Below are 12,483 nucleotides of genomic sequence, written 5' to 3' on the forward strand. Positions count from 1 at the left end.
TCTGCCCATGTGTACAAAGTGATCCCCACCAAGGCCAGTTACTTATATTTCCTCCCCATGGAATTGTTAAGCAAACACAAATTCTATATTGATGCAGAAAAACATGGGGTCACTGATGCACTGAGGACACATAGTATATGAGCCTCAGTCTGTATACACAGGGAGTTCTGTATGCAAGAGGTCATCCCAAACGTGGGTGCAAGTACTACTACTACTACTACTACTACTACTACTTTATTTATAAAGCACTATAAAACAACAGCAGTTGCAACAAAGTGCTGCACAGATACAAATCAAATAAGCCAATACACATAACAATAACAACAACAACAAGAAAAACCAACACAAATAAAATAAATAAAACGAGTCTCAGCATGTATTAAAAGCCAGGGAATAAAAATGTGTCTTAAGAGCAGTTTTAAAGGTCGACAATAAAGGAGCGCTCCTAATATGCAACGGCAAGTTGTTCCATAATTTAGGAGCAGCAACGCTAAAAGCTCTGTCACCCCTGAGCTTCAACTTCGACCTCGGTACCTCCAGGAGCAGGTGATCAGCTGACCTGAGGCAACGAGCTGGGAGGTATGGGTTTAATAGCTCACAGAGATAAGATGGGGCAAGACCATGTAAACACTTAAAAACAAATAAGAGAATCTTAAAATGAACTCTAAAATGTACTGGCAACCAGTGTAGTGAAGCCAGAATAGGAGTGATATGCTCTCTCCATCAGAAGCCGCGCAGCAGCATTCTGGACGAGCTGAAGGCGCTTAAGGGAGGACTGACTAATTCCAAGGTAAAGAGCATTACAGTAGTCAAGCCGAGATGCAATGAAGGCATGGATCACTGTTTCAAAATGTGGTTTTGAAAGGACCGGTTTAACCTTTGCCAATTGCCTAAGATGGTAAAAACAGGACTTAACCACTGCCCTGACCTGGAAATCCAATTTAAGATCGCTATCAATTTTTACACCTAAGTTTGAGACGGTCTGCCTTAAATAAGATGCCAGGGGCCCCAGGTAAATGGAAGATGTTGCGTAGGAGCCACTGGGACAAAACACCATTACCTCAGTCTTCTTATCATTAAAATTTAGGAAATTTAAGGCCAACCATGCCTTAATGTCTATAAGACACAGCAATAGCGGCTTAATCGAGTGTGTACCTTTTTTTAAAGGTATATCTGGCTGTCGTCCGCATAATAGTGAAAGGAGATCCCATGTTTTCTAAGTATTGAGCCCAATGGGAGCAAGTAAAGTGAGAAAAGCAGGGGACCGAGGATTGAGCCTTGAGGGACCCCATAAAGTAAGGGAGCAGATGAGGATTCAAAATCTGCTAACTTTACAGACATGTTTCTGTCTGCCAGATAAGAAATAAACCATTCTAATACGGTGCCACTGAAGCCAAACTGGGTCTGTAAACGAGCTAATAGAATACTGTGGTCCACCATGTCGAGTGCTGCAGTACGCCAGAGAGCAAGTTAAATAACAGACACACAATAGTTATACAGCAAAAGATATATGCATATTTAATAGATAAGCATATAACAGATAAGTGGAAAGAAATGATTGAAATAGCTAATTAAAATTAAGCATGGGAAGTTAAAACAGTATAAATAAACAAATGAATTATGCAACCTGGTAGAATTATGAATTATGAGTGAAAAAATGTAGGTAAAATCCTGCATGAGCCAAAAAAAAAAAATTAAATCATTAAAGGATCAACAGATGAATTAACAAAGTCAAATTGTGAATATATCTGTGAACTTTTAAGATAATGAGTAAACAATAAAAAAATAAACCTAATGAATACCTGTTAAAGGAGTAGCAGCTAAAAGTAGTGCACGAATTGCTGAAATAGTGAGCCAGTAATTATGGATAAACAGTTCAGACAGTTGGCAATCCATAAATAATAAATGGTAAGAATATTTGCTCCAGTAAATGGTCATCTGGAAGGAGGCCAGATCAGCTTCAAATGAACACATTTAGACATGAGTGATGGTGCTGACAGCGAGGTTCTTGAGTCCATCTGTACATCTACTGTACAGCCCCCACACGCTGGTGCTTTAACCATGTCATTATTGATATACAGTATATGAACACCTAATCAAAAGGCCTCATTTGAAGAAGCCGTAACAGCTGCATCTCACTTGAAAAAACAAAAACCTCATTAGAGATGAATTATTCAAAACCCGATCTAATCCAGTGGTGGCTTAAACCACTATCTTGGCCATTAATATGCTGCATTTAACTCATTTTCAGCTGCTGAGCCTCACTGCAAGCCTGTGACTTCAGTCACCTTTAATTTCAAAACACTTGTTCAATTAAAAAAAAAGTTTAATAAGCTTATTTGGACTTTGCTGGCATCTCGTCACCTAATTTTTTTACACTTTGGCAGTGAATGAGTGTTTAGTGTCTGGCTTTGATTATCGACTTAAGTAAGGTTCCCTTTACTTGGATAACTGATTGGATAAGTAGAAGCAATGAGAAAGGGGGTGGGGTGGAAAAAAGTCATCCTATTAGTGGGACACGAGTAACACAGGTCACACGTACAGCTGGATTATGACTTCATATTGTAATAAACTAACTGTCAAGACTAGTCTTCATTCCTCTCTGAGTCCAGGTGGCTCGGTCCACTTCTGCTAAAAAATAAAAAGCAAAGCTTCAAAGGTTAGCTGATGACGACCCCTGATAACACAATAACTTAACCAGATGTGGAATTTGTTATGTTTCATTTCTGCTGCATGACATTTGGCTGGGTCACCGCTGGGGAGTTTTTACAACATGTTCAACAACATTAGTGTCACTGAATGATTGTATTAAGGCTTCCATTTATTCTCTATGTTACAGTTTGTTTTTTTTTTAAGTAAAATCATCAGCTTTCATGCAAAACTTACTCTAGAAAGTGTTTTTGTTTTTGTTTTGTTTTTTTTTGTTTTCAGGTGAAAATTGGAGATTAAAAATCAAAAACAAAACTTGGGCTTAAAGGGTTAACCGACTATGTCTCTTTAGCAAGTGAAACATGCAGCATCTTACTGAATGGAAATGTTTACTAAATTACAGAGCATAAATCCTTACATGGAAATGTTCGCTTCACAGGTCCCAAATGGAAAAATTCTCTTGTGTGTGTGTGTGGGTGGGTGTGTGTGAGAGAGAGAGAGAGAGAGAGAGAGACTATGTTTGTTTGCTTCCTAGCAACAAGTGATGCATGTGCAAATTAGGAAAGTTCCTGCTTTATTTTCTCATGCAAATCATTGTAAAGTATCTGTTATGAAGCCAAAGTTTTACCCAATAAAACAAAAGGCCTGCTGAAAAGCAGCACAGGTCAAGAGTAGAGAGGTTAAAGCTCGTCACCTGGTTTTATGCTGATGTAATTACAGTACAGGAACGTGACTGAAATGCCTCAATCATATTCAGATTTATGCTGTTATTTCTATTATATTTAACCTACCAGTGAAAATCAAGCTGAGATTAATACAGTTTATGCATCTGTGCAGTGCAAGCAAAATAATGCTTCTTGGACACCCATCGAACTCTGTTTTTTTATTGGTTACCATGACTAGAATCCAATTGGACCAACACCTGCCAACAGCTGTAAAACTGCAGATACCACGGGGTCTGTGTCTTATTATACGGGCTTTTAAAGGGAAGAAACAAAAAACAAGTCTTTTGTGCATGACCTTTGCAGGGTCCATGTAGGATTTGTAATACTTCTATCTGGCTTTATAAAATAAAAAAAATGAGTATTTTTGTTCAACAACATCAGTGTTACAACTATTATATACAACTACTTATGCACAGATGCACATTTTTTATCCTATGGACACCTGAATGTATCACATATCCTGGCTGCAGATTTACATTTATTTATATTAAGTATAGTGTGTCTTTGATACGGAGTCTAGACTCTTTGCTGCAGTGCGCCATCCAGTGGTCTCTTGCTCCTGCGCAGAAATCTAGTCATATGACTAGATGAAACGTCTGGTGACTCAATCCAGACGTTTACATTTCAAATAAATATGATACACAGAAATGTATTAACACCTGACAGCATTTTCTAAGTTTTTATAGAGGAAAAAATTTGAAAAGCTCTATTTAAAAACAGTTCTTCTGCAATTAAATGGGTTAGTCTTTTGTGCCTTTTAGGCAGAACATAATGCATTTCTTATGTGTGTATGTTTCCAGGAAGCATACATGCTGGGACATTTATACTTATCTTTAATGTGTGGTTTCATTTAAACTGTGAAGCACTTTGTAACTGTGTGCTTTCAAATGTCCCAAACAAATAAAGTGTATTATTATTATTATTATTATTATTATTATTATTATTATTATTATTATTATTATTATTATTATTAAAGAGGAAGCTTCATACTTTTGGTCTTTCGGGGCTGCCGTACAGCTTTCTGGTTCCGTCATGTGACAGGAAAAAAAAATGTCAACATCACCCTATACTGCATCGCCAAAGAAATGAGCATGGAAACGTCGCGTTTCTTCGTGCGCAAAAATTAATATGCTGTACTACAAGTAACACCTTGATGTGAGCTGCCGGGTTTTTGGCTGTCATTGCGCAGGTATGTCGTTTTACGCGGTTAGCAGGGTACCTTAGCCGAGCTAACTGCTAGCTGCAGTAGAGTTTTGAATGCTAATGTCAGTTATCGTGTCTAAACCGTTTGACTGCATTTATAATAACACGATAAAAGTGTATGTTAGCTTAGACTTGTGGTATCATTGCTTGTTATCTTCTTTTGCTGTTATAAAATGCGCCGCAGTAACAACGTGACATGTATTTACGGGAGCATTTTTGTTTTTTTAATTCGGGTTTATTGTATTCACCTTTATTTTGCTTGAATTATTACAGGATGGCTGCACCTCATACGGGACAGTCCTCCCTTGTACACAGCTTGGCCACACTCCTGCGAAATAACGGTATGTTACAGTGCGACATAAAGACACCCTCTCACAGTCACTCAATCAACAATAAATATACACTAAAATCAGGGTACTCGGCTCAACTAGACCTGAAAGGAAGTGAAAATAAATAGGTTTTTAGAAGTGTTATGAAATGATTGAGAGACTGGGCAGCTCTTATTTGAAAAGGTAAGGTGTGCCTAAGATTAGGTGCCAGCACTGAAAAGGCTCTGTCACCTCTGCTTTTAAGCTTGGATTTAGGAATATTCATGAGCACTCGTTCATAGACCTCAGTGCTCTGGTAGGTCTGTAGGGTTTCAAAGGTTCTGCAATAAAATTCAGTTTTAATAACTTTTTATCATTTTAACCTATTTAACCGCCTCTGTGTGGTAACTAAATTCCTTAGCACAATCAAAAATCAGAGAATAATAATAATATTCCTGTAGACTTCTTATTTTTGTCCTTAAAATCATATTTAGAAACTTGTGATTTTTCTTCCATTGCACTGAGTCAGAGTTGCACATTCATGCTGTAACAGACTAACTTGACATTAGTGGATCAAAACTGGCCGATTCCTTAAAGAAACCTAAAGCTCTCTCTGACCCTCCAGGTGACGTGGTGCTGGATGGCAGCAGCACGCTGACCTTGCCGGCTGCCACCTTGCAGCAGCTCACCAGGTTGTTTGAGCAGTACCTGCTGTCCAGGAGCCAGCAGCATGGCTTCCTCGCGCTGCCCTCCCACCCAGCTGACACTGCTTCGCTGCTACAGCTGCAGTTCCTGTTTGACATCTTGCAGAAGACCATCTCCCTCAAGGTAGGGTTTGGGAACCCAAAACTGGGTCACCCGTTCTGACCTTTCACATTGAACCAGCATTCCAGTAATATGGGCTGATGTTTTTATGGCAGCGGTATATTTAAAAGCCCTCCTCACCACTCATTTCTGACTCACTGTGTATTGTAAATGCAGCTCATCAACCCACCAGATGTCAGGCTTGAGTCCATGGTGAAAATCTTCCCTTTCAAGTCTCTTAAGTGTTTGGAGGTAATGTATGGATGCTTTCTGCTTTCACTTCTTGTTATTTAAGGTGTTTTTCATCATTACATACAAAGTCCCAGGCCTTACATTGTAACTCAGCTCTGTTTGTCCTTGTTCCTGACCAGCTGAAGAGAATCCCTCCACACTGTCTTGAGGGACTCAGAGGAGTTTACTCCCAGTTGGAGGTTTTTACCTGCTCAAAGAGCCTCAGCTCCTTGGAGGTACTCTCAAGCTTTAGTACAAGCAGGTTTCTGGGAGTGTGTGAGTGTCTAGTTCTGAAAGAGGACCACAGGATTAATAAATTATTCGATGTGTATATTTAGGAGCTGTTATCTCTGTGTGGAGGTGACCTGAGCTCTGCGCTACCTTGGCTGGAACTTCACACCCTGAACTTCAGCTACAACTCCATTGTCTGCCTTGACCAGTCACTAGTGAGACAAGCACACACACAAATGCGTCACTGCTTACTTATAAGAACGTGGTATTTTTATCTAACTTCAACCTGTCCTAATCTTATAGAGTTTACTGAATGTCCTGAAATCTTTGGATCTAAGCCATAACAAGATTCAGGAGTGCGCTGAGTTTCTGAAGGTTGGATCACTGCTGCCATTTGCTTAAATAAAATTCAACTTTTATTTATTTTGTGAATATCAGCTGCTTGTTTTACTTTATCTTTGCTTTCACTCAGCCTTTGACTGAGCTAGAAATCTTGAACCTGGGCTACAACTGCCTGCAGAGGGCGCCAACACTTGGTCTGAGCGCTAGCGCCAAGCTGGTCACACTCATCCTCAGGAACAACGAACTGGAAACTATCAATGGTAAGAACGACTGATATCAGTCATATGCTTTTTGTTTTGTTCTTAAAACACAAACAGTCTCAGCAAAGATGAGACCAAGTCATCATGAAGCTGGTAGAGAGATACACAGGAGGCTGGTCAGCATATAGATGTGCAAACTTCATTGGCACAGTGAAGCATTTGAAGAAAAACAGCATGAGAAATAAATTAAATAACTGGATGGCAGGTGTTATTTTTTTCTTCCAGTGCTCTTGATGTTGTGTATGAGTTTGATTTTGCTTGCATCATTGGCATCTCTCATTAAAACAGGGGTGGAGCAGTTGTCTTCGCTCCAGCATTTAGATTTGGCCTACAATATTCTGCTGGAGCATTCCCAGCTGGCTCCTCTTTCCTTGCTGCACTGCCTCAGCACAGTAAGGATGCACCCATATACACATTTATCTTCACATGGTCAATTTAGATGACACTATATTACCTCTGCCAGCGAGGTCACGTGATTGTTATTATTATTTTTATTTTTTTTTTATTTGCTTGTTGGCAGAATTTCTCAAACATTTATGGGTGGGTTTGCATCAAAACTTTTTACAAAGGTTTGGCTTGGCCCGACTCAGAAGGCATTTTTTTAGAGGGAGGCCTTAACATTGCAAGATGGGGTAAACGTTTCACCTCATATCTTTACAAACACATAGGAAGTTGCATTGGAGGTCCCCCAGCTAGCCTGAGCCTATATCAGCATAATTAAGGGATGGTTTAAGATCAGCTAATCTAGCGCTAATCACAAGCTTTATTACAAAGGAGATTAGAGAGGATTTCTGCCTCCTGCTCCCAAACTGGGAGTTGGTTCCATAGGAGAGTAGCCTGCAGTGCAAACTGTACTATCTTCTTGCAGCTGAATCTGGAGGGAAACCCGCTGTACTTCCAGAAGACTCACCGCACCTCCACCGTCCGACACCTCTCCCCAAAGGCTGCCAACCTCAAAGTGAGTGATAACTGCAACTGAGTATATGGTGGATACATACTTTTAAAGTGTACCTTTGTCTCATCAAATCAGAAGCAGAAATAGAAGCGGTTACATTTCCAAGGTAGGCTGGAAATGTCATCTGAAAGTATAGAGTTTAAGATAGAACAGCTGCTGGCTCATCAGTTCTCCACGAGAACAAAGTGCAGCCAGTCTACACACACAAAAGTTCAAACATGCTATGTATGAGCTGGAGTGTGTTCCTGCGTGACTGGCTGCAGTGCAGATGCTCGCTCTCAGATTGGACTGAAAGTCTTCAGCAGGCCCAACTACAGAATCTCCTTACTTGATGGATTTGACGTCATGCTTTTTTCCTCACATCACAAGTTTTCCTGTTTTTGTTTCTTTATAGCTCAGACTTGATGGTACTCCGCTGTCCTCATCTGAATTATCAGTGAGTGTCGCTCTTAATATCACACTATCATCATCATCATCATCATCCCACAGTTTAAAAAGTTCATAACAGCTGAGAAATTTAAGCGAGGGTAATTGTATGAGCATGCTGTATTTCTTTGCATTATAGTAAGATCTAATCTGCATTTATATGTTCTTTATTTTGCAAAATATAATACGGTGATAACACTTTAAACGTTTGTGGTAGTAATGCATGAGTACTCTTCTCTGTAGGTTCTGCCAAAACGAGGTCAGCTGATGGTCCAGGTACAGAGTTTGCCTTCTAGTTACTCCGTACCTGCAGATCGGAGTAACCAGGAAGTGTCTAGTGGGCCGGGCGAGCTGAGTGACAGTGTGTCTGTGGGAGAAGTGGCTGTCTCAAACCTTCGCAAGAGGAGATCTAGGGTAGGAGTGATGCTGCTTTGTGTGTTGAAATTTTTTTTGTTACTGTTTCTCTCTGATGATCTGTGCAAGATAATCCATTTTTGTTGTGTTTCAGAGTAAGGTGAAGGTGCGGAGGGCCAGCATATCCGAGCCCAGTGATACTGATTACGAGCCCAGACCCCCGTCCTGCACACAGGGTTAGTTATCAAAGAATGTTTGCCAGAGTGTCATATCAGGCCAAAACTTAAAAACATTTTGGAGTGATTAATTATACCAAATAAAAGGGGACCTATTAATGCGTCACCTTTTAATGTTACAGTGGAGGATGCTCATATTCAATATTGCTAAACTTTCAAATAATGGCTTCAGGATATGCTCAAATAAGATAAAGATACGTAGTAACTGTGAGTCATGCAAAGCTACTCTGGTAAAGTCCATGAATAAGTGTTTGACACCGGATCAGAGCATGAATGTTATATTTTATTTTTCTGCTAGGCATTGTCCTTCAGCACCAGCAGGAGATTGAACGGATGTCCAGCTTCAGGGAGCAACTCGGAGAAGACTGGCTAAGATACGAACACCATCTAGATGGAGCTTCACCCTCAACCTTCAGCACCACTGCTAACCAGCAAACCTCCTGCTCTAAAACCCTCTCCAATGGTCTCAACACAAACGCCATTGTCCCACAGCAGCAGCCATCTCCACCGCCTTCCCCTGAGGTGCTGGAAGTCCTCCTGCCGCCTATTCTTTCTTCAGAACCCGGAAATGAGACATCTGACATGGATGCAGACCTTGAAACAGAGTCCACCTTACAGGACTTTCAAACCATTCAGCTCACAGAGTCCACCTTGGAGAACAGCATGGTAGATGGGCTGGTGATGAGCCAGGGAGTTGTGAGTTCACCTCAGCCAAGCCCAGAGTCCCATAGGTCTGCTAGAGCAGCAAGTGGGGAGACCAATCATGAAGAAGAAGAGGATTTAGGAGGTTGGGAAGTTGAAATTTCACTTTTTATCCTCCCGCGCAAAATAAAGCAGGAGGATGTTGTTGTGGTCATACTGTCTGTCTCTCTGGGCGTCTGTCTGTGAGGTTTTTCCTTTCTGGTCTATAGACTCCCAAAACCACAAGGAGTTGAGTCATGAAATTTGGCATATGTGTGCTCTTCAAAGATGTGCAACACAATATTCATATTCCTGGATGTTTAGTACCCTTTGTACATTTTGGCTGCATTTATCTGAAGTGGAGAGTAATGAACGTGGAGGATTTCAGACTGCTAATGCTATGATAATATAAGATAATGATATGCAGCCTCTTCTGATTCGTCTATCACGTTGTCAGGGATGACTCATGGCCATGAATAGTACAGATTATAACTCATCATTGAGCAATATAGAGCCATACCTGCTGCTCAGCAATATTGCTCAAATGTTCTAGTTAGCAGCACTGCGCCTGGCTGAGGTATTGTCACGGCAGGCTGAGAATTTCAGTTGTTAGTTACCGGAACGGATCGCTATCATCACAGTTTGCTAGCAGCCGTGGCCATTAGCACTAGCAAGCAGTCGGTCTCCAGGTATGATTTCCTTTCTCATTGACTACTTCCTCTTTTTTCTTGTTAGTGGACCTTTGTCACCCTCTGCTTGTGGGTGTCTTATCTGACAAAGAGGAGGGGGTCGGCGAGGGTCAGGGACAGAGGAAAGGAAGAAGGGAGGTGTTCTTGTGCATCAAAAAGGGCCTAGTGCTTGAGGTGGACATGCAGTGTGGACAGGAGAGATGCCGTCTGGAGCTGGATAGCCTGGCTAAGGTGGAAACAACGGAGGCTGCATGGGCCCGAGGGGTATGAAGGGAAATTCTCGATATCTTTAACATCTTGTGATACCTTATCAAGGAAAATATACAACTTTTATCGACTTAATAAATGACTTTGACTTTCTCTCAGGATACAGAAAAGCCGTTTCCAGCTGTAGAACTTCAGTTTGATTACATCAGCAAGGAAAAAAGGAGGAGATGTTACGTCCTGTTAGATGATGACCCTCAGCAGGCACTGCAGGTTAGCTGAAAAGCTCCCATTTAAATTCATGCACACACACGCTTCTGTTGGGAGGGGGGGGCAGTTTGGAATTTGTGCTATCAGATGACACATGCAATTTTTACACACACACAACCAAATGTGCATGATGCGCATGCCGTACAAAGTGTATACATTGAAGCAATGCACATAAATAAGAACAACACCCACCCACTGACGTCTTGGACTTACCGCCCTAGTCTGGTCATGCTCACAGGCTGCCCTCTGCTCAGTCCCTGTTACCTTTGCGTATTTGATACCAATCACCAGCAGTACAGTCTGTACCATGTTTGTTATTTATTTAAGGGGGAAGTCTGTACTAGACATAATTTTAAAGCAACACAAATAGCTGTTCTCTTATCATTTTGTTCAAGATAAAGTGTGAGTTATGTTTAAACACACATAGAACTGAGTTAAGTATAAAATCAAATGAGTACCTTGAGCTTGTGCTTAAGACAAGAGGTAAGAGTAGCTGCTAATTTCACAGGTTTGTCAAAGGTGGGAGTTTATAGAAGCCCATTGTGTCCTGTAGTGATGTCCTGTATAAATGTTCCTGAGCTTCCCTAGCCTGTTAGAAGCCGTATAGAAATCCTTCAGTTTTTAGTTTGCAGCTAACCCAAACTTTCTTCCCTCCTGCCAGAGAGAAAAGAAAAGAGAATGCTTGTATAGCTCATGAATTGCTGTAAAACAAATTATTATTATTGTTACCACCTTTCTTTCCTGCAGAACTATTAAGTGAGCAGAAATATGTTGGTTTCCTGTTTGATAATGACTGTTTTTCCCCACCAGGCTCTGACTGATATACTGTCTAATGTGGTGGAGGAAAACCAACGCCGGGTCTCCGAGCTCTGTCCCAGCTGCATTCGCCTGCAGTGCCTTCGCTGCAGGTCAGAATTCACTCTTCAGGTAGAGGCTCACGAAGAAGAAGCCGGAGGACGAACGACACGGAGGAGAGGAGCCGTGATGCTACCAGAAGGTGTGGAGGAGCAGGACGGGGAGGAGCTGACGGAGACACAGTGGGCCAGCAAAGGTGAGAGCGAGTTCCCTCAGCATTCATCCGGCAGGTGACACACACACACACAGGAAGAGGCACTCGCTAATGTGCTATATGTAATTAACACTTGTGTCAGTTGGAGTAAATATTTTTCTTTCTTTAAATATTGTTGCATGTTTTCTCTTTAAAATGGCATCCACAAAGTGTGCAGTAGAAACAAAATACAAACAGCAAGAAGAGTTTAAGAAAAAACTTTTGATTTGTTTTCACTCACCAGATGTTTGGAGCTATTTTGAAATGTGGAAAAAATGTACTTAAGGCACAACTGTTTTGTTAAAAAAAAAACCAAAAAGAAAACTGCCAAAGCAAAGTGATATCTGGCTTTAGTTTATGGCTGAATCTGTCATCGTCAGATGGGAAAGAAAGCCACACGCACACTACAGCACTGATTCTGATTCATCCCTCAAACTGAGCCCGTCTCAGATGAATCACGGTCACTCTCACGAAGTCAGCTGTCCTTAAATAGCTTAGTGCTAGATGTATTTAGACTAGGTGGTTTTATTTATAAAGCACCTTTTGTATACAAAGAAAGATAAAAAGCACAGATTGGTCTATAAAGAGGTAAAACAATTTCCAGCTCCATATTTATTCTTGAATTCTACTAGAGTAGCTTTGCATGATTAACAAAATAATCCTAAGTTATCTTATACCAGGCCTTGGTGCAGCCTTGCAGTTCATACTCTGTCTGAAGCAAGCCGTTTTAGCTCCCTTCCTAATAATGTTCATATCTTCTTTAGAAAGTGGTTTTTAAACTGTGGGCCAACCGCTGTTGGTGGGGTCTGCAGCCACAGCACGTGGCGGGTGGAAAACCAGGCTAAAAATAAAGAATGAGGTGAAAAC

General features: G+C 41.0%; 1 protein-coding gene across 1 annotated transcript in view; it reads left to right on the forward strand.

Moving 5' to 3' along the window:
- The first annotated feature begins 4,405 nt into the window (after positions 1-4,405).
- The window catches only part of stk11ip (serine/threonine kinase 11 interacting protein), a 32,349-nt gene continuing 24,271 nt past the window's right edge, over positions 4,406-12,483 (forward strand). The window contains 17 exon segments of the mRNA XM_030753749.1: positions 4,406-4,563; positions 4,851-4,918; positions 5,511-5,713; positions 5,867-5,941; positions 6,061-6,156; positions 6,259-6,366; positions 6,455-6,526; positions 6,624-6,753; positions 7,042-7,145; positions 7,622-7,711; positions 8,103-8,144; positions 8,378-8,548; positions 8,643-8,724; positions 9,023-9,511; positions 10,141-10,358; positions 10,461-10,571; positions 11,379-11,619. Of these exon segments, the coding sequence (XP_030609609.1) occupies positions 4,852-4,918; positions 5,511-5,713; positions 5,867-5,941; positions 6,061-6,156; positions 6,259-6,366; positions 6,455-6,526; positions 6,624-6,753; positions 7,042-7,145; positions 7,622-7,711; positions 8,103-8,144; positions 8,378-8,548; positions 8,643-8,724; positions 9,023-9,511; positions 10,141-10,358; positions 10,461-10,571; positions 11,379-11,619 (2,299 nt within the window). The 5' untranslated portion in view covers positions 4,406-4,563; position 4,851.

Source organism: Archocentrus centrarchus, chromosome 2 (genome assembly GCF_007364275.1).
Source record: "Archocentrus centrarchus isolate MPI-CPG fArcCen1 chromosome 2, fArcCen1, whole genome shotgun sequence".
NCBI lineage: Eukaryota > Metazoa > Chordata > Actinopteri > Cichliformes > Cichlidae > Archocentrus > Archocentrus centrarchus.